This window comes from Gobio gobio (assembly GCF_949357685.1).
Source record: "Gobio gobio genome assembly, chromosome: 25".
NCBI lineage: Eukaryota > Metazoa > Chordata > Actinopteri > Cypriniformes > Gobionidae > Gobio > Gobio gobio.
Genome location: NC_137121.1, coordinates 19,009,625 through 19,033,201, shown reverse-complemented (window position 1 = coordinate 19,033,201; position 23,577 = coordinate 19,009,625). Strand labels below are relative to the sequence as shown.

At 39.5% G+C, this 23,577-nt stretch overlaps 2 protein-coding genes across 3 annotated transcripts; one reads left to right on the top strand and one right to left on the bottom strand.

Annotated features, from left to right (window-relative positions):
• Nucleotides 1-2,217: 2,217 nt before the first annotated feature.
• acanb (aggrecan b) lies at nucleotides 2,218-12,522 on the top strand (the record flags this gene model as incomplete). Its single annotated transcript, XM_079808774.1, has 17 exons — nucleotides 2,218-2,224; nucleotides 2,309-2,692; nucleotides 2,773-2,947; nucleotides 3,051-3,178; nucleotides 3,267-3,560; nucleotides 4,884-5,180; nucleotides 5,413-5,596; nucleotides 5,735-5,865; nucleotides 5,955-6,260; nucleotides 6,349-6,444; nucleotides 6,537-7,919; nucleotides 8,023-8,136; nucleotides 8,498-8,656; nucleotides 8,742-8,824; nucleotides 8,929-9,073; nucleotides 9,284-9,466; nucleotides 9,587-12,522. 17 exons carry the CDS (start codon nucleotides 2,218-2,220, stop codon nucleotides 9,670-9,672), a joined length of 4,155 nt encoding a protein of 1,384 aa, XP_079664900.1. The 3' UTR covers nucleotides 9,673-12,522.
• A 1,116-nt stretch (nucleotides 12,523-13,638) lies between these two features.
• Nucleotides 13,639-17,594, bottom strand: hapln3 (hyaluronan and proteoglycan link protein 3). 2 transcript variants are annotated; one of them, XM_079808974.1, is made up of 5 exons: nucleotides 17,254-17,594; nucleotides 16,651-16,841; nucleotides 15,957-16,328; nucleotides 15,497-15,799; nucleotides 13,639-15,035 (listed from the first exon to the last, which is right to left on the bottom strand). In XM_079808974.1, exons 1-5 carry the CDS (start codon nucleotides 17,517-17,519, stop codon nucleotides 14,749-14,751), a joined length of 1,419 nt encoding a protein of 472 aa, XP_079665100.1. In that variant the 5' UTR covers nucleotides 17,520-17,594; the 3' UTR covers nucleotides 13,639-14,748. The 2 variants fall into 2 exon arrangements, with proteins under 2 accessions (XP_079665100.1, XP_079665101.1); XM_079808975.1 differs by having other exon boundaries at nucleotides 14,163-15,035; nucleotides 17,270-17,300.
• Nucleotides 17,595-23,577: the final 5,983 nt, after the last annotated feature.

Here is a 23,577-nt window from a genome sequence, read left to right as displayed (position 1 = left end):
TATATTAATTTCTAACCTATACTATTTTATTATGCTTGCCTTTTAATTTTAGACAGCATACTTTTTCATTAATTTGGGGGAAGCAATTACATTGAGGCTTGGGTTATTTTGGGTTTGTTTCTTTTTGAATGCAATTTCAATGCAACATGAATATTGCGGTTTAACAATTTGCATTTTAAACATTAGTTATTATTTCTAACTTTTCATCTTGCATGCAAAATTCTCCTGATAAGGCTTGGCAAGGTGTGTCGTAGGTGAAGCTACCTAACTAAATCAATTGCAAGTGTGCATAATAGTTGTGATCTATAACCAAACACATGCTTACAGATTATTATTATTATTATGTAGTATGTTCATGTATTAACATTCATGTATTGACATATTTTCAACGTACCTTATTACAGTTCTTGACTTGCTTACCTGCCACTATGTGTGTTGAATGTGGACAGTGTTCTGGTTCTGTGGCTCTCTTGGGGGTTTTGGTGATTTAGGGCCTCCAGTGGAATACAGCAGAGTGTTTACATTGGCTTTAATGCAGGCCTGGGTCCATGAGCACAGACCACAGTATGAACAGGACTCTGCTTATTGGCCAGTGCCTGATGGGAAGAGAACATACCACACTGGCTGAATGGAGATACTGTGGAAGTCCTCTCTCCACCTCTGCTTGACAAGACCAGAATATAACTGTAGACGTGAAGTGGCATTTTTTAAACAGCATTTAAAAGGCACAAGTGACTGGTCATTTTAAAGAAGGCAGGACACAGTTGACTTTTTTAAGACTGGAGTTGGAGCTAGCCAGTAAGCAGATATGCTTATAAAGAAATAATTTGTAATTAAAAGTATTCATAATACTAAAATGCGGTTGTTTACATCCTGACTTAAAACAGCCCATTTTGGTTGTAAAAAAGAAACGTGATCATCCATTCATTGTGGGACGTTATTTATTGCTCTGGAATAGAAGATTGACAGACGAGATCCTCCATGACTCACCTCAGACAGCTGAGTTAACATATTTCCGTCTATCAAGCAGATGTTGAATGTGGCGCTTCTCACCTCACACAACCTATTTGTGTGTGTGTGTTGGCGTATGTGGTGTGAAAAACATATTTTCAGTGCAGAATCTATTGAAAATAGAAAAAATAGAATTACATGCTGTATAAAAAAAACAACCGAGCTATACTGACTACGCACTTTTTGTCTCTAAACCAGTGAAAGCATGCTTAAGGTCTCATTCACTTGTATAGGAAGTGGTCTTTTGTTCTCAATTCTGATCCAGTAAAACAGAAGTAAGGCATTAGAGGTGGGAGATAAAAAGCTGCTTCAGGGCCGTGCCAGGATGGAGGTCTCCTACAGTCACTGCATTTAAAACAGCTTGATTCAGAAAACCTGAGCAACAGCCAAGAGGGAAAATGTAGGCAAAGTTGTGAATGATACACTGTGCTCATTTTAAAATTGAACTGTAGCATTTATGTATCATACAAGAAAATATTAAACTTTTTCCCAGGCAGATTTCACAGTAGCCATTGATTAAAATTCAACGTACCAAGCCCAGAACACTTCCTGTTGCACAAACAGTGAACTATTCTTCTTGAGAGAGAGACGGGGAGAAAGAGTATGTGTGAACATTTAAATGGGAGAGTGAATTAATGACGTCATGTTTCCAATCTATTCCAAATTTCCACCCGGTGTACAGTAGCTCAGTCAGGCAGAGCCTTGGAAATGGAGAAACTCTCTTTGGAATGACTTGAGTGATTTGGTCAGTTCATTGTGCCCTGGATACATGCTCAAAAAAAAACTTGTACCTTGAGGGGTTCAACATCTTGTCACTGGGACGGTACCTTTAAAGGAACATCTGTGTACCTTTTTTTACCCCTAAAGGTTTCATAGTAGTACCTTAAGGGTACATACAGTGCACCTTTTAGGGTTATAAGAAACAAACTTGTGCCTTTAAGGATACTGCCCCAGTGACAATCTGTTGTACCCCTAAAGGGTGCAGTTTTTGCATATTTTTTCCTGACAGTGTACTGTAGATCTTCTTGTTGAGGCTTTAGTTCAATGCATCACTGTTGAATATTAATCAACTGTGTATGGTGCCGTATAAATTAATGTAAAACAACCACTCTTTTTCTATATTTCTTAAGGTGAATCATGTCTTTGATTTGGCTTCTGCTGTATGCATGCATCCATGCCGTTTATGGCATGATATTTTTCGGAGACATGGCTGGTAGGTGAACGTTTGGTGCTTTTTGGATGGCTAAGTTTTATTTCTATTAAGTGAATGAGAATGACAAAATGTTATGTTGTACAGATCAGGACAGTACCCTCAGTGTGAGCATCCCTGTGGGACAGCCACTGCGCCCCCTACTTGGGGGGAGCATGGTCATACCCTGCTACTTTCATGACAACACTGTTCAGGACCCTGGTGCCCCAACCATCACCCCACTGTCCCATCGTATTAAGTGGAGCTACATCAACAAGGGCAGAATATCCCTTATTCTGGTTGCCACTGATAGCATGGTGCAGGTTGAGACAGACTACTTGGACCGGGTTCATATGGTAAACTACCCCCTGGTGCCAACTGATGCTACCATTGAGATCTCAGAACTCCGCTCCAGTGACTCTGGCACCTACCGGTGTGAGGTCATGCAGGGGATTGAAGATAACTATGATTCAGTGGGAATGCAAGTTCAAGGTAATGCAAAATAAGGGACATTTATCAAATATATAAATAACAGAAAGTGTGAATTAAGTAAATGGGTCAAAATGTTACAGGTATTGTGTTTCACTACCGAGCAATTTCTACCCGATATACATTGACATTTGAGATGGCAAAAGCAGCCTGCATCGAGAACAGTGCTGTTATTGCAACTCCCGCACAGTTGCAAGCTGCCTATGATGATGGATACCATCAATGTGATGCCGGCTGGCTTTCAGATCAAACTGTGAGGTAATGTGAAAAGGTCAATATCTAATAACTATATAAAAACCACAAGTAGTCAATGCACAATCAATACAATGGAACTATAGAAAATCTCATTCATTCTCCATAGGTATCCTATTCATGAGCCAAGGGAGCCTTGCTATGGAGACAAAGAAAATTTCCCAGGGGTACGAACATATGGAGTCAGAGACCTCAATGAGACCTATGATGTGTACTGTTTTGCAGAAAAAATGTCAGGTACCTCAGGCATTGTGTCTAAAATGAAATGTATCTAGTTGGTGCGTTTTGCTATATTCTAAATTTATGGATTCTCCTCGTTACACAGGTAGAGTTTTCTACTCCATGTCTGTGGAGAAATTCACCTTTGCAGAGGCTGAAGACCAGTGTGCAAAGTTGGGAGCCCAATTGGCCACCACGGGGCAACTGTACCTGGCATGGAAGACTGGCATGGATGTGTGCAACGCTGGCTGGCTAGCAGACAGGAGTGTGCGGTACCCCATTAACATAGCTCGACCCCAGTGTGGAGGGGGGCTTTTGGGAGTGCGAACGGTTTACTTGTTTCCAAATCAGACTGGTTATCCATACCCAGACTACCGCTATGATGCAATCTGTTATGAAGGTAAGAACAGAGAATCTATTTCACATTTTATCTTATTGCATTTTGTTTTATATATCTCTTAAATTAATTTACACATTCCAGATCAACCATATCATAAAATCAATAAAGGAATAGAAACTCAAAAATCAAAACAAATATCATTATTTACTCACCATTGTTTTATTCCAAAGCTTGTAGTTATTGTTCCATGCAGTTGCAAAGAATAGGCCAAGATAGAACATCCAAGCAGATCCAGGGGCCCGTTCTTCGTATGACGCTAACTCAGTTAGCTGGATTTGATTGTTGACGATTTGACATGATCTCGGATTGTTTGGTTCTTCGAAGCTCATCCTGGACTTGCTGTCATAGTAACAGGTCCTGAAGCTTAAACCTGCTCATGAGCAGGCTTATTTCATGTAAACAGGATTAGATTGCATCTTGAGTTGATACTTAAAATCTGTCCCAGCCACTGCTACTTTATTACAAGAGTTCATTACTGAACCAGGGGCAATAATAATAATTTTAAATAATAATATACAAATGTTATATTGTATATGTATATGAGAATGTATAATGTTGTGTATAATACTATAGACAGCCACTTGATTGAGCGATTTATTTGTGATGGAATAATTACTTTTTTACACACATGTTGTACAGTTAATCTGAGCCGTGCATTAAGTGATCACGGATATTATGGGAGTGGCTTGATGCAGCGCAAGAGATGATAATTTGATCTTGACCCATAAGAAACTTGAATACTGTCACGTTACAAATCTGCTTCAAATTGAATTAAAAATTAAATTACAACATTGAAATAAAAATGTAAAGGGTGTACAAATACTGTATAAAATCGTGAATATAAATAATTGGTAATCATGTTAAAAAAAAAAACATTTATCATTTATCTATTATAACTTTTATGTTGGTTTGGTCGTTTGGCTGTTTCCTTATAAAGGTCCAGAAATTCGTGGGGGTTTTTTGAGTAATTTGTCAAGTTTTTTGCCAGGTGGCTTTTTAATTATATGATGTCATTACGTTGCTGTCTTGACGCCAGCCAATCGCTGCATTGCTGATCGTGGTTTCGAGTATCGATGCATCTGCCCTCTTCAGGGAAAACAAGAACGCGCAGTGATCTTAGATCATTTAATCCAGATATTTTAATCCAATCCGCAAATTCGTTTGAAGAACCAAATTAGCCAGAGATCAGTTATCACAATTAAAAGATCTGGGATCTGTCAAATCATCTTAGATGTATTAAGCGAGGTATGAAGAACGGGCCCCAGGTCCTTATATGACTCAAAAGACTGTCAATTCTCACAAACATTGTCAATTATTTTTCAGAAGAGGCAGATAAGGTTTTAACAAAGACCTCACCATTTCCTGAAATATACACTACCACCGATTCCATGTTAAGTGTGGCTACAGTCACCTCAAGCCCAATAGACTATACTGAAAACATGACCACAGAAGGGGAGGTTCGTGGGCAACTGGTTACAGATGAGCCTTTTAATACCACAAGCATAGAAAGTCCCCTACCACTACCTTACAACGTAACTGAAGTTGAGGAGGACGTCGTCAAAGTGGCCACAGCTCTGCCTTATCTGGGATATGAGATTGCTAAGGACAATGCCACAGCTGGTAAGTAAACTAAACTAGATCCAATGTGTGAGATAGCCACATAACGTTAGCACTGTAAATGCCAATGCATCCCACATACCACTGAAGGAAGCAACAAAGAGTTGCAGACACAAAATTACAGGTGCCTCGGCTGATTTCCAAAGCATATGCTAATACCATGAGTAAACAGCAGAGTTTTGCAACTCCTTGAATGGTTCCCTATCAGATATGGCCAAATCTTTCCTCACCCTAGAAACAAAGGGAGTGGTATTCCACTATCGTGCTGACTCGAGACGCTATGCTTACACTTTTGAGGAAGCACAAGTGGCGTGTCAGAAGCTTGGAGCAGTCATAGCCACCCCTGAGCTCCTACAGGCTGCTTATGAAGCTGGCCTTGATCAATGCAGTGCTGGTTGGCTACAGGACCAAACTGTCAGGTAAGCTTTTTTTTTTTTTTACAAAGTGCTGCCCCATGTTGCTCACTGCATTTGTTTCTGCTGAATTAACTGGAATCTTGGCTCACGTGTTGGCACGTTGATACCATAGTGATATATAGTATTCTACATTGTGCTTAGGTATCCAATCGTGCATCCTCGAAAGAAGTGCTCTGGAGATCAGGAGGAGGATGCCCGTGGTGTGCGCTCCTACAATGTTAGGCCTGCACATGAGCGGTACGATGTGTATTGTTATATGGACCAAATAAAGGGTGAGTTCAAGTTTATTCATGACTATACAATGGACATGTATTGTATATTTAATCGTCTATAATCTCACTGTTTGGTCTTTATCCCTTAGGGGAGGTCTTCCATGTGAGTTCACTAGCAGGCTTCACCTACTATGAAGCTGCTGCCCATTGCAGAAAACTGGGTTCTACTCTAGCCTCAACTGGAGAACTCTATGCAGCATGGAATCAGGGTTTCCACAAGTGCAGTCCTGGCTGGCTGGCTGATCGCAGTGTCCGCTATCCTGTCCGCTATCCTGTCCGCAACCCAGGCTTCGGTTGTGATGGAAACAAGACCGGAGTCTACACTGTTTATGCTCAATCAAACCAAACAGGCTTCCCAAACCCATACTTCAGATATGATGCATATTGCTTCAAAGGTATAACAGCTTTTAGGCCAACAAATATGAGTTTCCATTGAAAGACAAGCCTGTGTGTTGATCTTGGAGATTCTCATTTATTTTTCAGCAAATCTGTCTATACACCTTGATGAGGATATGTTGAATGCTACGAGGATGGGGAAGGATCTTAACATGACGGACATAACAGAGCTGCTGAGACCTGGTATCAAATATGTTTGATATCTCCACTTACTACTACTAATCTGCATTATTGTCATATTTACGCATGCTAACTTTCAGTAATGTGTGTTACAGTTCATCCAATTGTCCCTCCTTTGATTGTGGACCTGTCTGGATCTGGATCTGGATCAAGCTCAGGCTCAGACTCAGGCTCAGGCTCAGCATCAGGTGATCCTGATTCCAGTTCCGGGTACATGTCAGGGAGCGGCATACCCAGTGGGAGCATATCAGGTTCTGGACAAAGTGGTGATGGATCAGGTCATCTTGTGAGGTTCCAAGGAGGTGCAGATACACAGATGTGGCAGACGTCTGCCTCGGGCAGCGCTTCAGAGGCTAAAGAAGCTAGTGGCAGTGGTAGTGGTGTTATCATTACTTCAGGAATAGGATCAGGGGACCAAGAATCTGGAGAGGAGTCTGGACTCTTCCAAGAACAAAGTGGAGCTAGTGGCCTTCCATCGGGACTCGGCAGTGGAATCAGCGGTTCAGGAACAAGTGGATTCTGCAGTGGTGGGGAATTGAGTGGATCAGGCAAATTCGATGTGTCATTTATAGACCCAGAAATGATTGATCTGACTGCAAGGACTTCTGGAGAACAGGAAGTGTCTGGTATTACCCCATTTAGCTTGACTGATGTAAGTGGTTCTGGCTTTGCCTTTGGATCTGGATCTGCCTCTGGTTTCGGATCTGGATCTGCCTCTGGTTTCGGATCTGGTTCTGCCACTGACTTTGGATCTGGTTCTGCCACTGACTTTGGATCTGGCTCTGCCACTGACTTCGGAACTGGCTCTGCCACTGACTTTGGATCTGGTTCTGCTTCTGGCTTTGGGTCTGGTTCTGCCACTGACTTTGTATCTGGCTCTGCCACTGACTTTGGATCTGGTTCTGCCTCTGGCTTTGGATCTGGTTCTGCCACTGACTCTGGATCTGCCTCTAGCTTTGGATCTGGATCTGGCTCTGCCTCTGGCTTTGGATCTGGATCTGCCTCTGGCTTTGGATCTGGATCTGCCACTAGCTTTGGATCTGGCTCTGCCTCTGGCTTTGGATCTGGCTCTGGTTATCCCAGTCATCCCTCAGTTGAGTTGTCTGGCCACATAGAGAAACTGGAAGGAGAGATTGTCATTCTAACAGACAATGAGGTCATTGAGTTGCCATTTACGTCTACCTTTGGGCCAGAACAAGGTCGTGGATCAGTGGAGATCAGTGGAGAGGGCAGTAGTCAAGAACATTATGCTGAGGACATCTCTATATCTATTTCTAATAGTACCTTATATGAAGATTACTGGAATACAAATGTAACAGATGATCTCCTACCAGAACTAAATGTCACCACACAGGTGTTTGATGTGCCTGATCAGTCACCTCTGAACACCACACCACCCACCACTTCTGTACTCACCACTTCACCTTCAGCTTCACTACAAATGCCAAAAGCTATGGAGGAGCCATCTGTTACTGATGGTAATAACTTAACAAAACTATCTTTTTGTTGTTTTTCAACTAATGTACAACAACCTTCATATTAACATTTGGAAATTAAGGTGAATACATCTATCTTTGGCAGCTTCTGCGAACCCCTGTGATCCAAACCCCTGTGGACAAGGTTTATGCTCTCTACAAGATGGCATTGTAGTATGTCAGTGTCATCCAGGATTTAGTGGGGAAAACTGCTCAACATGTAAGTGAAAGTCATAGAGCGTATTAAAAAAAAAACTGGCCACAAACATACCATCCTGCTATGTACTGCATCTTTTGTGACCAAAGGAAAGTTTTAACCACCCTTTTTACTCTCTCTTTTTACTTCCTACACATCTTACATGAAATTCTAAATCGTATGTCTATGATAAATTACTAGGGAATTTGAAAGGAACACATTTTGTCTAGTGAAGTACACAGATATAACCCTGTGTAACTCAGTGTATAGAGAGCAAAGAAAACTGCAGAGGGACCCTGTGAATTTGGAGCGCAGTCATTAGCCACCCTTTAAAGAACACATAATAAAAACTATACCAAATTAATTGCCTCTTTTGTGTTGTCAGCGATACAGGGATGTGCCGAGGGTTGGATGGATTTTATGGGCAGCTGTTACATCCATTTTACAGAGCGCGAGACCTGGCCCAGTGCTGAGCAGCACTGTCAAGAGCTAAACTCTCACCTGGTTAGCATATCCTCTCAACAAGAACAAGAGTTTGTAAAAGGTGAGTTGAATTTGATTTCTTATAAAATATATGTACCTGCTTTTTGATCTAAATGAAAGCACTAATACATTTCTAAACCACCTAGCTCAAGCTCACGACTATCAATGGATTGGACTTAATGACAGGGATGTGCAAAATCAGTTTCGCTGGACAGATGAAAGTCCTTTGGTGAGACTAATTTTCTCTGTTTTTTTTTAAAGAATTGAGTGACCTCTATGATCTTAAGCATCTGCAATATGTCGTTGTTTCAACCAGTGCTACTCTCTCTGCAGGAATATAAAAACTGGAGACCCAACCAGCCGGATAATTACTTCAAAACAGGAGAAGACTGTGTTGTAATGATATGGCATGAGGATGGCCAGTGGAATGATGTACCCTGCAACTATCATCTTCCTTTTACTTGCAAGAGTGGGCCTGGTAAGAAGAGGTGATAGACATTAACTTCAGCACCAAGTCACTCCTACCTAATTAGCTCATTAAATAGTTACATCACAATACCTATGTAATGACATTACAGCCATCATGTTAATTGCTAATGGATATTGTGAATGCAAAGGAACTACTATTCCTTGTTTTAAAAGGAAGAAAAAAGTTTTTTGCTATTTTGTTTTACTCTGTTTACTGTAGTCACATGTTCATCACCTCCTGAAGTGAAGAATGCCAGGATGTTAGGCAGCAGCAAAGATCGCTACCCTGTTAACGCCATCGCTCGATACCAGTGTGACAGTGGATTCACACAGCGCCACCTTTCGGTAGTGCGCTGCTTACCTGATGGTCGGTGGGAAGAGCCTCAAGTGGAATGCATAGGAGGTAAGTATATACAACACACACTTGAGGACAAAGTTAAGGTTAACATGTTTTGTTTTCCGTAGTAAAGTTCCAAAAAGTCAATGAAAATATTTGTGTCCATGTCATTACCTACTTTAACAGGCAAAACAATCAACAGGCTACGGAAAAGATCCCTCAAGACACGTCCCAAGGCAGTCAATAGTCGGACGTGGAGAAAAATCCTATAAACAGGACAAAAAACACACACTTTAAAACATCCAGAGGACTGTTATTAATAAAGATCATCTGTACAGAAGCCTTATTTACTCAAAAGAAAATCTCTATGACAAGGGAACAACCTTATGTAGTGACAAACTTTATTTAGCCTTTCTGGCTGATAGGTTTACAAGTTCTACTCTGTTTTGGGGAGAAGAAAAAAGATTTCTGGGTTAATTTAAATTTATTTGGCATTTTAGGATTTCTCCCACTTTTTACCCTAACCCATAAATGCTGGGTCACAAGAGATAATCTAATCTTATAAAGAATAGATTAAATTGCACAGAGTGCCATTTATAAAACCTAAAAAGGAATTTACTTTGTGCATTTTCCTCCAGGCCACAAGGTGACACTAATGCTTACTTGTGTGAGTATTTTCCTCTTACCGTTAAGATCTGTGGCTATGTTCAGAATTAAATAGAATGGTGCAGGACAGGTATGACATCACTTTGTAGGCCAAAATGCCGAAACGATTTAGCATTTTAGCACTTCCTGTTCCATCATCCTGAAGTCAATGGGTTTTTAGAATGGGTTTTTGGTTAAATGGCTGAAATAAGGTCTGTGGGGAACACAAGCTCAAGATACTTTACCGTTTTATTCTACAACATAAAATACATCAGTATTACCCCACTCGTGATTTTTTTAAGCTGTTACGTGTCTTGAAAATGGTGGTTGCTAACAAGTGGCTAAATGGGACTGAACTCAATTCGCCTTTACAGCGTCATTATGCTTATAATTGTGCACTTATAAACTATTTTAACTCAAACTCTCTGGGGAAAAGTTTTTAAATAAAAACTTAAAGAGTTGTCAGAAGGTTAATGGTGGTGACTTTGAAGTCGCGGGACCGTGGTGTAGTTCGTTTATAGCCTACCTTTAGCTTTTTACTTCTGGCGACTGCATTTGGCATTTATAGCATTTGATGGATATAATGTGTAAGTTTCATATACTTTTGTTGATCACAGAGCTTGTTTTTTGTGATAATCCAAAAGCCTATGAGAAAATCCTATTGGGTTTTTATAGAGGGAACCAGTGTGATGCTAACTGCTAATTGGCCTACAAAGTGGCGTCATACCTGCACCACTCTATACTTCTAGCTCACTAATTTCTGAATATGGCACAGTATACTAAATACTGCCAACAATAAAAAAAAAAAAAAAAAGTGAAATAGTAGGCATGGTATCGTCGCATGACCTATAATTTTGCATATGCATATGGAATCAATAAAATTTGTATACAGGTACAAGTAGTATAGCAGTATGCAATTCCAAACATAGCCTCTAGAACTGTCCAATGCTGCCTCCCAATTTGCATACTCCTATTATGTACTTAAAGTATGTACTTCGCCAGAGATTGGAAAATTCTAATTTTTGAATATGTAGAAACACAATAACAGTATTGGGATATTTTTTATTGTTTAGTAATGTTGCATACTGTTTGCATTTGAATGTAAGCATTAGGATAAAGCTACACAATTAGCTTAACTTTTAGGTTAATACATTTACATGTGGACACATTGGCCTTGCATTCCTTGTTATTTTTCTACAATTTAAAAAGGACACAAGGGGTTGTGAGAAATATTAGCTAAAAAAAATAATGCACAGATGCACTTCAGAAATCTGCCAGAAATAGTGTACCATCCAGGCACCTTTGGCATACTATTTTCAACATACTATGATTTGAGGTGAAAAAAAAAATCCTTATCTGGCATACTATTTAGGATAGATAGTGTGCAGATTGGGACAAAGTCCAAAAACATCTGTGTATTAGGTAGCACAAAGGTAATATTGTCTGTGTGCCCCTGGGTAATAATTAAGTTCAGAACAAGACAAAAGGCTTTAATGACCACAGCTGGAATTACATTTAAGTACATTAGTATTTCAAATTCTTTAATTAAGATGTGTGTCTTTATTTGTTTTGTTGTTTGTTGTAGTATAAATGTTCAAATGTCTAGTTGTGAAACTGTGAAAGATACATTCCCCAGCTTCTTCTAGGTCTGATTCTAGGTCAGCTTGCATAGTACAAATGTTTACTCAGACTAGAAAAATATAATATCCTGTCTACATTAGCTGTAATGATAAAATTATATTTGTGGCCTTTCTGTCACAGGAAGTGAATGGCTGCTTATGGCACTTATTCCTTGTTGTGCAATGCATTAGCTTTTCCTTAATTTATTAATTCACAAGTTTACATGATTCGTCTTGGCCTTCATAACAGACTTGAGCTCTAAAATAAATGAAATTTTGTAGATATCATACAACCTAATGTATGTCTGTAGAGATAATCATACATATTCAAGTGAGCAAACTATGGCATCAGAAAACAAGACAAGAATTTTGAAATGGCCTAAAAACATTAAAAAGTTAATGGTCAAACAGAGTATATTAATAATTCAACACACAAACCCCCAGTTTCACAGACAATGCTTAAGCTAATCCTAGACTAAAATGCATGTTTGAGCTGTTTTAAATGAAAGAATCTTGCACTGACAAATCTTAAAATATGTCAGTGGCATTGTTTTGTCTCAAGATGCACACCAGTAATGTTTTTTTCTTGGGCACGTTTATAAAAGTTACTTAAATGTCCTAATTGAACTAAGGCCTAATCCTGGCTTAGTCTAAGCCCTGTCTGTGAAACCGGGCCATAGTGTGCCCCACAATGTTTGATTGACAGAGTCAATCGTTTCCAATACAGCAAGTGAAAACACTGTAATTGCTCTGTTCCCAGCAATATCCATCTCTAATTTTGCACTCTGTCACTGTCATCTCTATGCTGAGCTCATATCTGTCCTAGTACCCCTGAAATAAACTGACTAAATGTGTGTGAATAAAGGTGTTTTTCTTTTAATACCAGAGTCTGGTTAAAACCAACCACTGCATGACAAAAATCAATTGCAAAAATAACAGCTGTTTTTAAATAGCTTTTCCAAACACGCCATCCGTCTGCCATTGGTCAGCCAAACAGATAATCCCGCCCCGAATTCCTGCCATTGGTTGAGCCAATGTTGCTGCTGTTGGGCTGATCAAGATGTTCAAACAAACAGAGCTACACTGTGTTCAGACTTTTCTGGGAAATAAAACTACCAAAGGCTTACTTATAGATACTTTTCCTTCATATTGAACTGGGATGGAAAATATTTTAACATATAAACCAACTAACATTTAAGTGGTTGAAACTTATGCTGGGTTCTGACTGTTTTCAGTTAGAACTTGGCCTCTATTTAGTCAAGATAAACAGTCATACCCCAAATTATCATTGGGATTTTTTTCCTAATGCATAATGTTTACCCTATACAGAGTTCCCACACCCTGAATTATGCATTTTCATAACCTTTCCATGACATTAACAATCATTCATGAATATTCTTTGGAGACTGAAAAATTTTTTTGGTGTCATTTCTGTTTCCATTCATTTTAGGATGTTTCCAAGCCTGAACTTTTTTTGTGTGTGGACATTTTGTTATATTTTCAGATTAGCTGTGGGAACCCTGAATTATGTAAAATATCTATATTTTAAATATTCTATCTAAAGCAATGAAATTAAGTGGCACCTGTAACAAATTATGCTAGGCTTTTCCCTCAGAACTAACTTCACTACACTTCACATCAAAACATTTTTAAAATTGCGTTTAAACAAATGGTGTAAAGTTAGAAAAGAAATAGTCTTCATTTTGAATATTGTTTATCTTTCGATTTATCATTTGATAAAGTTATTTTGTGTATTTACGGTACACTCTCAGAACAAAAGGTACAAACGCTGTCAAAAGGTACACCTTTCTACCTAAAGAGTGCATATTAGTACCTCAAATGTACTTTTTGGTAGCCTACCAAAAGTTTACATAAGCCTATAAGTAAATGGTACATATTAGAATCTTTTTTAAGTGTACCTACCATCTCAAAGACAGCGTTTAAACCATTTTTTCTGAGTGTATTTCTTTTTTTGATATAGCCTAAAAGTGTTGTTGAGACAGGTCAAAAAACAGTTCATGTGGACATACCCAACATTACTCAACATCCAAGACCTCAATTATACGGCAAACAACACTGCCTACTTCATGACATTTTCTCAAGGGAAAAGAAAATGCTAAAAGCTGATGAATATACCTCTCTTACCTAACACTGCATCTTTATGTGCTGTTAGGCTGAGGAACACTACTGGCTTTTCATGTGCTAGCTGCTCCTCCCCGCCTACCATCCATGTTTGGGAAGCAGGTGTAAATACGGCACATCTTTGACGCCAAAGGAACATGCAATCCTGTGGAAAGGGTGCGATAATGATACCCACTCCCATATTTGGATTAATGTTAAACAGTGACACCGTTATGAAGGATGTCGTTTTGCTCTTTAACTGAGTGTGTTGTGTTGGTTCTCTGAAGCGGCATCCGGCTGGCTCACATTAGCGCGCGCCCTGCTGGTCAGGATAAGAAACTACCCAAATGTCACAGAGAGGACAAGGCTAACTTATTCCAAAACACAAGCAGGCTGTGTCTACGTGATTTATTGGGTGGTCTGGACATTTGAAATGACTGTAAGTAAACACATACAGAATAGTTGTTGGAAAAAAAACTAGTGTTTATTGACAAGACATTTGGCTATTCGGATGACGACGTCTCATATAATAGTAAGAAGTCATGCATATAAATGTGATACCAGCAGATGGCACAGACTAACTGATGTTTTTTGCATTAAAATGCTACATAATTCAAGAAATCAGATCATAAATGTGTTTAAAGAATGACTCATCACCAAATTCAGGATTTAACCCTAGTTGTAGAGCTATACATGCTGTATAAAATGTAATGTGAGTTAGTTTTAACCTTCGTTTTTTAAAGTTTTAAAGTGTAAATATCCAAATCAGCACTGCACTGGGAATGTAATTTTTCCACACGGTATAATATTTTAGGGGGATTCCAGGACATTTCAAAAATGAAATCAAGACACAATACAAACACGTTATTATGATTTGAATATCAGTAGTGTAGAAAAAGAAGTACTAAACTGTTCATTGTGGTTTTCACAGAAGTGTTCTTATACATTAATGAATTCTACAGTTTACCAGCGGACTTTGTAGCAATACACGCCATGTTTCAAATGCTTCGGAGGGAAGCCGAAACTGCGCACTCCTGGTTCTATTGTACCACAGTTTATCCTGGGTTGGATGATTGGGTAACGTACACTACCGTCAGCCAACCAGCCCGCATTACACTGGTCCAATCCTACAAACCTCCAGGCTGCGTATAACTGGCCAACTTTAGCAATATGACCTCCATCATTCTGACAGGCCTCCACCGCCTCAGTGAAATTTAGTTTGATGGGATGTTGCAAGAAGTAGACCTCTCCTGAAGTTGAAGAAATACATAAGGTAACTTGTCACATCATATTTGGTGACTTAAATACAAAAAGGCCTCACCTCAGAATTGAATGCCAATAATTGGCCCAAGATATATTCCAGAAACAAAATACAACTGGCATATCAAGGCAAAAAGCTTTACAATATATGCATGACTGATTAAAATGGGGAAAAGGCCATTATATTATTAATCCTTTTTGGCAGGTTGACTAACAGTTATAAAATAGGAACATTTTCCAGGATGAGCAATGGCACGTCATGTACAATATCCTGAGGTGAATTTACTATTGATTCATCTTTGTCTGATTTAAAAAATATAAAACACCTGTTGAAAGCACAGCTATGGGACATTTTCGAACGTTTAAGCCAAAACCGTACGAAGTTATACAATATTATATGAAGTTATATAAAAACACAAGTTGCCAGTATAAATACTACACACATAATTACCTCTAATGGACGACGTGAAGCAGAAGGCATCAAACCGGTCAAGACTTTTGTCTCGAACGCCGTAGCTCCGTACGCCAGGTGCCAGTTCGGTGCCGCCACAAGCCTCTCGTGGCACTGAGACAGGATATTGTGCCGTCCCATCAACAAGCCACCCAGCGTTACACCAGTCCAGCCCTTCCTGCCAGGCAGCGAAGAGCTGCTCAAAGGTAGCCAGGTGTGCATCTTGCCTCTCACATGCCTCCTTAGCCTCGTGAAAGTTCATCAGATAGCGCCCTCTGTGGGAGTAATACGGGAACACCACACCTGTGGAGCACAAGGGCACAATACACCACTGAATAAACTAGTGTAACATCATAAATATAACATAATCAATGAAATAATAATAATAATGCACAAAATAATTAAATAACATTATAGTAGGCTACACAAAGGTAACACAGACTAAGAGCTCATGACGCACCTCGAAATTTAAGTTGTACAGTCACGCTGTCGTCCTCGAGACCATCAATAATTTCACACCGGTAACGGCCGGTATCGTCGGACTGTAATGGGTTGATGACGAGAGAGGCATCGCCTGGGTCGCTCCGGCGGAGCCGCACGCGCCCTTTGAATTCACCGTAACTCCGGTGACGTGTGCCGATGGCCACCATGACGTCACGCTCCGGCCCTCCGCCGTTTACGGGCAGCCAGAACCACTTGACTCGCGTCCTGCGGGGCTCACTGAGCGCGGGCTCATAGCGGTAATGACAGGGCAGCGTGACATTACTCCCCTGAACAGCTGACACAAATGTTTCTGGAGATTCAACGTGAAGACGGACCTTGTGGAAGTATACTAAAAAAAAAAAAAAAACAACAACAACAACAAAAACATTATATTAATAGGCCTAAATGAAATCTATCTATCAAATTTGTTTGATGCCATAGGCCTAACATCCTAAATGTAGTATTGTATCCTAACTGTATATTATAGCCTACTATTAAAACTAGCATTTATAGCAAATAGCATATGTTTGTTATGCAAATGTAAACAATTTGAAATACAGGCTACAGAATACTTATAGCAATTTTAGTTTTTGGAACATGGTAGCTGGTTTATTTTGCACACATGAAACACGTGTCAATATAACGAGCAACTCATAAATAAATCAACTTACTCTCCCCGTTGACATTGCCATTGCCATTTCCATTAACAATGTCCTGATAATAATAGCCATTGGAGTATCGCTGTGCAAAGCTTCCGAGGACCAGGTGCATGAGAATAACCAGCAGATGGCGTAAAATCCACATATTCACGGTGTTCCCCTGTCGATTTCCAACAGTAGACCCACAGATTTCCAACAGGGTCCTTCAATTTTAAGACAACCCAAGATTTTCGAGTTCAGCATACACATCTAACGCAACATATAGCCTTGTATCTTCTAGTAGGCTACTTTTGAAGTGTGATTTGTTAGTTTTTTAAATGTATTTGCTCGTCATACAGTTATCTTACAACAAGAACTGCACAAAATTGCTGCTTAATAGACGATTGCAGAAACAAAAAGTCAAAAAGATACAACTAGCTAGGTACATTAAGCGACATAAAAAAGTAGACCTAGTTCCCTCTATTAAAACGTCAAGATATTAGGCTACACATTTAAAATACAAAGATATGAAGTCATAATCGAAACATGGCGTTTATTGCATTAGTTAAATTCAGCATTCAAAGAATCTGCTAACATGCGCATTTATTAAATAATAAAAGATTTTTCGTTACTTACCAATGTAAATACTTACTCAGGCTCCTTTTGCTACAACTACTCTGTTCATCGTCCGAGGTGAGGGATAATAGCTCTCTCTCTCTCTCTCTCTCTCTCTCTCTCTCTCTCTCTCTCTCTCTCTCTCTCTCTCTCTCTCTCTCTCTCTCTGTAATAATATTGTGGAACCGTGTGGTGACGTCACTCAGGCATCTCTTTTGAAGTTCTCCAGCTCGCGAACAATAATAATTGTGGGGTCTACAAAGCAGGCGAGGGCCGCCGTCCATCATCACGGTATAATTTTACAGCATAAGGTGTGTTGATAATTTCCCAAAACTGAAACTGGAGCTTGTGCTCACTGTGCCATCGATGTCTCTTATTACGTGGGTTTTGTCACAATAAACAACAATTCTTATTGGCCTCAGAGGTTGCCTGGCCTAATAACACAGCTGGTAATAATAGATTGTCACATTGTCACATAACTTTTTTTTGTTGTTCTACATTCCTAATGCACTGGGTGTTATAATTTATGTCCTTTTAGGTGAACCCCCCCCCCCCCCCCCAAAACCTGTACAGTAAAAGATATATAATGTAAGAATTTAGTGCAATATAATGACAGGAATACAACAAAAATTGCTAATGCACCTGAAATTACACACCAGAAGCATGACTGTTGACCTTTGACCGAGGTCTTGAAAAAGATTACTATGGGAAAGTCAGTGGTTGAAATTCCACTTCTCCTCAGCAAAGCTCCCAAAGTGTGATAATTTTCCAAAGTCAATAGCAGAGGAAAGTATCAGCCTTGCAGATGTGAAATTTTCCTCTTACTCGTGACCACCAGGGATTCGAACGTTAGTTGTTCTCTGTCAGCACACCTCTGTCCAGCAGCCAATAGTGTTCATCTTTTATCTCTTCCCCTAAATTCTGACCTTTTCTCTTTATTTAATGCTACAGTTGATGTGAGACTTAAATTGCAAATATTAAAGAGGAAAGGACTGTTTGGCGGCCTTTGGAGGGACCAGGATGTTGGACTGACAGCATCACTCGTTATTGTGACCCCTAATGTACCACACCGCCCTTTCTCTTTTTTAGTCACACTTACCGTATTTCAGCGAATTCAGGGGCAAAATCCAGTAATTTGAACCTTATTTTTAAAGTAAGAACTACATTGAATGTGCAAGGCTTCTGGTGTCTTTGGCTGCCTTGTATTTCTTATATTGTTTTAATGTATTGTCATAATTTTAAACACGATCATGTAGTCACATGACTGTTCACATAAAGACGATAAATATAACGATAAATATATATTTCTAAAAAGCAGTTCACACCACAATAACAGCACAGAGAAATTATATTGTTGGAATCACTTTCAGAAATTTCTTTTCCAGTTGATGAACAATAAAAACGTTGACAGCAAATCAGAATCCATCCAGCTTTAAAGAGCTTGAGCATCTAAAGCGGCAAATGACAACTTCAAATAAACAGAACGATATTGTGCAGTGGGATGGATGCTAATATAGTTATCGTTCATGGTGTGAACAGCCCTTTGCGCAGTCAATTCGCCGTTTGCAGTGCCTAGTGAATTTGACGTTTACATGACACCATTTTTAACTAAAAATGGAAAACTTTTTAAACGTTTTAGCTGTTCACGACAACAGGTTTGGGGGCCTGAAAACGCAAACTTTTGAAAACTGGTTTTAAAAACTAACCTTATTGTATCCGTGTAAACTACAAAAACGTGAATTTGTGAAAAAGGATGATGTCATGCTCATGCGTATTACATGTTCAGTCTATGGGCACATGTTTTACTTTACAAAGCGACAGCGCCACCTACTGGCCTGGCACCATAATACTGCATTTTTTGTCGTTTTCGCGGATCCGTGTGAGCGGGGATCGTTTTGACAACGTTTATGTCTGTATGCGAAAAAATCCAAAGAAACAACCTTTCTGTTTTTTAGTACATCATTGTAGTGTAAACGTGTCCTGGATTTCACCCACTAAATTTCGCTGTGGCGCGGTAAATGTGACCGCACCTTTCTAGTTATTTTCCTATAGCGACTAATGAATCAGAAGTCGTGCATAGCTTAGAATAAAAAAGTAATTAAGATAAAAATTCGAAATTAAATTAACAAAATAATGTGCATAGGAATTCACGCGATCGGGAATGTCGCGTGAGGGCTAAAGATTTCCCCACACATTATTCACATCCTGTAGTTCCGCGAATTCGCCCTTTTGACCAACAGAAACCCAGCTAACAGGGAACATTCTCAGACCTCTGGCTTAACGTTCTGGCAAACTTCTCTCAAAGTTATGAACAAAAGTTCTCAAAAGTCATAGTCATCTGGGGCCGTATTCACAAAACAGTTTATCTTACCACTAAGAGTTCTCCTAAATGGCAGTAAAAGTTCTTAGTTACGAGTTTTCTCTTAAAACCTATCCACAAAGCTGCTGAGAGCAATTTTTACTAAGGAATAGAGAGAAGTTTTAAGCTAAGAGTAAGGACGGGGTTGACCCTGTTGCGTTGCTATGGATGATGTCAACACGCTTACTAACTATGCCCACAGTGATTGGCTGATAGGGGAGGGGTCTCTGTCAGTGATTGCTATATTCAAATAAAATGTTTAAAATAAGAATGTTGCCATATTCAAATAAAGTTTTTAAAAAGTAAATAACTCTACAGTTTTCTCCATCCCTCCGCTACCCCGTTCCTCACTCACGGTCTGCAATGCGGGGCAGAACTCTGGGTTTGGGCTAAATTCCAAGCTCGGAGCCCTCGATCCCCTTGGACAGTGCCCCTAATATGCTTATATTTTTTTACTCTATTTGATCATTTGTAAGTGTGAACTCCAAAAAACATCTGCCACAAGTAATCTGACATTATTATGTTTTTATTAAAGATACATTTATTATCACTATTGCCTCAATGTTGTATAGTGTCTTTGGGCGGATTGCGGCAACATCCATTAGGCTTGTTTAGGGATTTGGTCTTAGTGACACAGGAGTCCTCTTGACTACTCCTAGCGTTTCACAGATTTAGGAGCTAGTTTCAGAGCTAAAATGCTTTGTGAAACACTCTTAGAGCAAAAATGTAGGAGTCCTAAAATTAGGACTGACACGGCCATTATTTTTAAGAGTTTCTCCTAAATCGGCAAGTTAGGAGCTACTTTTACCCTTAAAATGTTTTGTGAATACGGCCCCTGGTCTTTTAATGCTCTCAAAATATTATCACAAAAACATTATTTATACATTGTTCATGGAATGTCTTTTTCTGAAACATTTTAGTAATGCCAAAGTCCCTTTAAAGGGTAACTAAACCCTAAAACAACTTTTTTTTTGTTAATGATCTGCAAGACTGAGGCTTTATTAGTGCTGTTCATTGATTTGAATAAACGTTTTGACATTTGGGTATAAAGTGTTTTAATTCTACAATATATGGTGTAAAAACGTCGTTCAAAGGTTGAACGGTGGCTACTGCAGTTGAATTTTCCTATTGGACATTGTTTGCCATTGTGACATATGTTGGCTCTTCCAACAGCTCACTACCCACGCCCCTGGCATGAGCTCACCACGCCCTAATCAATCTGTCACTGCGGGACTCAGGTGCACACCCTCCGCTCAGGCCTGCCCTCGGTTCGTCCCCTCTGTCTCCGCCCACTTTTCCTGCATTTTTCAAATATTGCCAGTGGGTGAAGTTAGGCTCTGATCAGGGATTGAGTTACCCTTTAAGGGTGCTTTCACATCTCTAGTTCGGTTCAATTGGTCATTTGGCAAACAATTATACATTGTAGCATTGTCAGATTTTTTGGTTCCTTTTCACACCACACTGATTGCTTTGCTCCGAACCAGTTGAAACGAACCAAAATGCAGTCACATGACAACATCCACATCACTCATTGGCCATGGTGTATTTCCTAAACTGCTTTTCGATTGGTCAGAATTTACGTGCGGGAAAATTCCAACAGAAGAGGAAAAGCCAGCAAACAACACGGAGACAAACACAACTATGGAGAGACGACTGCGCAGGCTGGTTTTGTCCCTGGCCATAATCTATTACATTGTTTGTCTACACCACAATATGCAAACAATACATTTCTATAATGAAGTTATTATTTCTAATGCACTGCAAACGGCGAGCGCGCATCGCTCGTTACTTCAAGCGGAGGCGTGCATTAATTCTTCTTATCTCTAACATTAATCTCTTATCTTCCGAAAATTTCTTTGAGGCTCCGCACCTCCTCACTACTCCAAGTTTGTCCGCGAGCTGCCATGCTAACAAAGTGCAAACTGTCAACGAACACTTCCTCATCCCATAATGCACAGCGCAGCTGACTACGGCAGCTGGTTTAGTCTAAAAATTATCAGTACTTTTTGCAGTTGGGTATGTTCGAGGTCGCATCACGTTCTCACCACAAACGAATCAGAGTTTGTTTGAAAGCGTCAATCGCTGGGTTTTTAGAGTGTACCTTGAAGAGGTGGTCTCGGTACACTCTAAAAACCCAGCGTTTGGGTTGCTTTAAGCAAACATTTAACCCAACCACTGGGTTAAAACAACCCAATTGCTGGGTGAGTCAATTTTCAACCCTACTTGGGTTGTTTTTAACCCAGCATTTTTTAGAGTGTACGCTTGCTTGGTCCGCTTTTGGTGCGCACCCGAGTGCGATTGCTGCTCTCACACCTGACCAAACGAACAACACCAAAGGGGAAAACAAACTCTAGTACGATTCAACCAAACTAAATGAGGCAGGTGTGAAAGCACCCTAAGACAAGTCATTTCACTTGGCGGCCATCTTTGAAACGCCTCTCGGGCATGCAAGTGCAGCTCCTATCTCTTTCAATGGGGAAACATCAAATGCTCAAAAACAGTTCGCCAAGCTTACGATTAAATTTCATATTTGGAATCACCAATGAAATCTAATAACAACTGTCTCATCAATTTGTTTTCGAAACGCTCAAATCATGACAAAAAACAGACAAAGCTAATGCGCATGTGCAGTCAAAGAAAACTGCCTGTTTCAAGTGGAGCTTCTAACGGCAGCTGCATTGACGCAATGACTTTACGAATCAACGATTGGCTCTTTCATTTAGAAGGCGGGGCTTATTCGCCATATTGGGCGTCGCACTTTCTCCCGTTCATAAGTAATCAGAGTGAACCGTCTTCCTAAAGTCTTTAGTAATACGTCTTTTTTTCATTGATACTACTTGTTTCAGAGCGTCCATTGAACATTCGAAAGGTAACACCCATAATGTTTACAAACCGATAAAACTGAATGTTCCCTTAGCGTTTGCATAACCGGAAAAAACATGTTCAGAGAACATTCAGAAAGCACAGGTGCGTCGCTAAGATGTCTGCTAAAGAGCGCTTAATCTAAAAACAATATGTTGTGCGCAAACATCTGATAAACATCTTAGAAAAAGCAGTTTTACATACAATTCTAAATCATAAACATCTTAAAGTCGTTTTCTAAATGTCTATTTAACATCTGGGAAATGTCTTTGCAGATGTAAATGCAGACATCAAATGGGCGTCTCCGTGATGTGTGTGTGCTATCAGGGATGCTTTCGTAATTTAATGAGAATGTTAGCAAAACATTCTTAGAACATATATTTTCTAGTCCAGAAGCTGCTTGGTTTGAAAGTGACTTCTGTGTGAGCTCCGCTTCGTACATCACTAAACACTATTAAATGGATTATGGAGCTTTTTTTGCCTACACCTTAACACCCTAAAAGACGGTAAAAGAGAGGGAGCAGATTAACATCGCCTCTCTCACAGATGCTCAGAACATTAGCGACGCATTTGAAGATTCCCGTCAATTAGTCCCCACAGCCAAGATGAAAGCCCTCGCCTAAGGCAAGGAACGCAGAGAGCCTTTGAATAGCTGTGGGCTTCACAGAAGCATGATTTTGGCAGCTATCTTTTGGAAGAACATTGTACTCTAATTGTTTGCCCAAAATGAATAGGTTCAAAATGGCTGGATGTAAATGTTTTAGATTCTCCTGACGCACTTGTCAGTCTTCGTTACTACAACCTACCAGAGGAAAACTTTCTTCACTTCAATGGATTATTGGAAAAGCAATTACTTTTTTAGGATTTTGATCATTATATTAGACAAATTAAGTGATTGAATTGTGCAAATCATTCTAATATGCTGATTTGCTGAAAAGTAAAAAAAAAAATTCAGGATTATTTTATAAAAAGAAAACTCAAAAGAACACCATCTATTTGAAATGTAAATATTTTGTAATATTATAAATGTCTTTACTGTCACTGCAAATCAATTTAAATGTTTTCTTACTGAATAAAAGCATTAATTTCTTTTTTAACAATTGTGTTGTTGTTTTTTACATGAG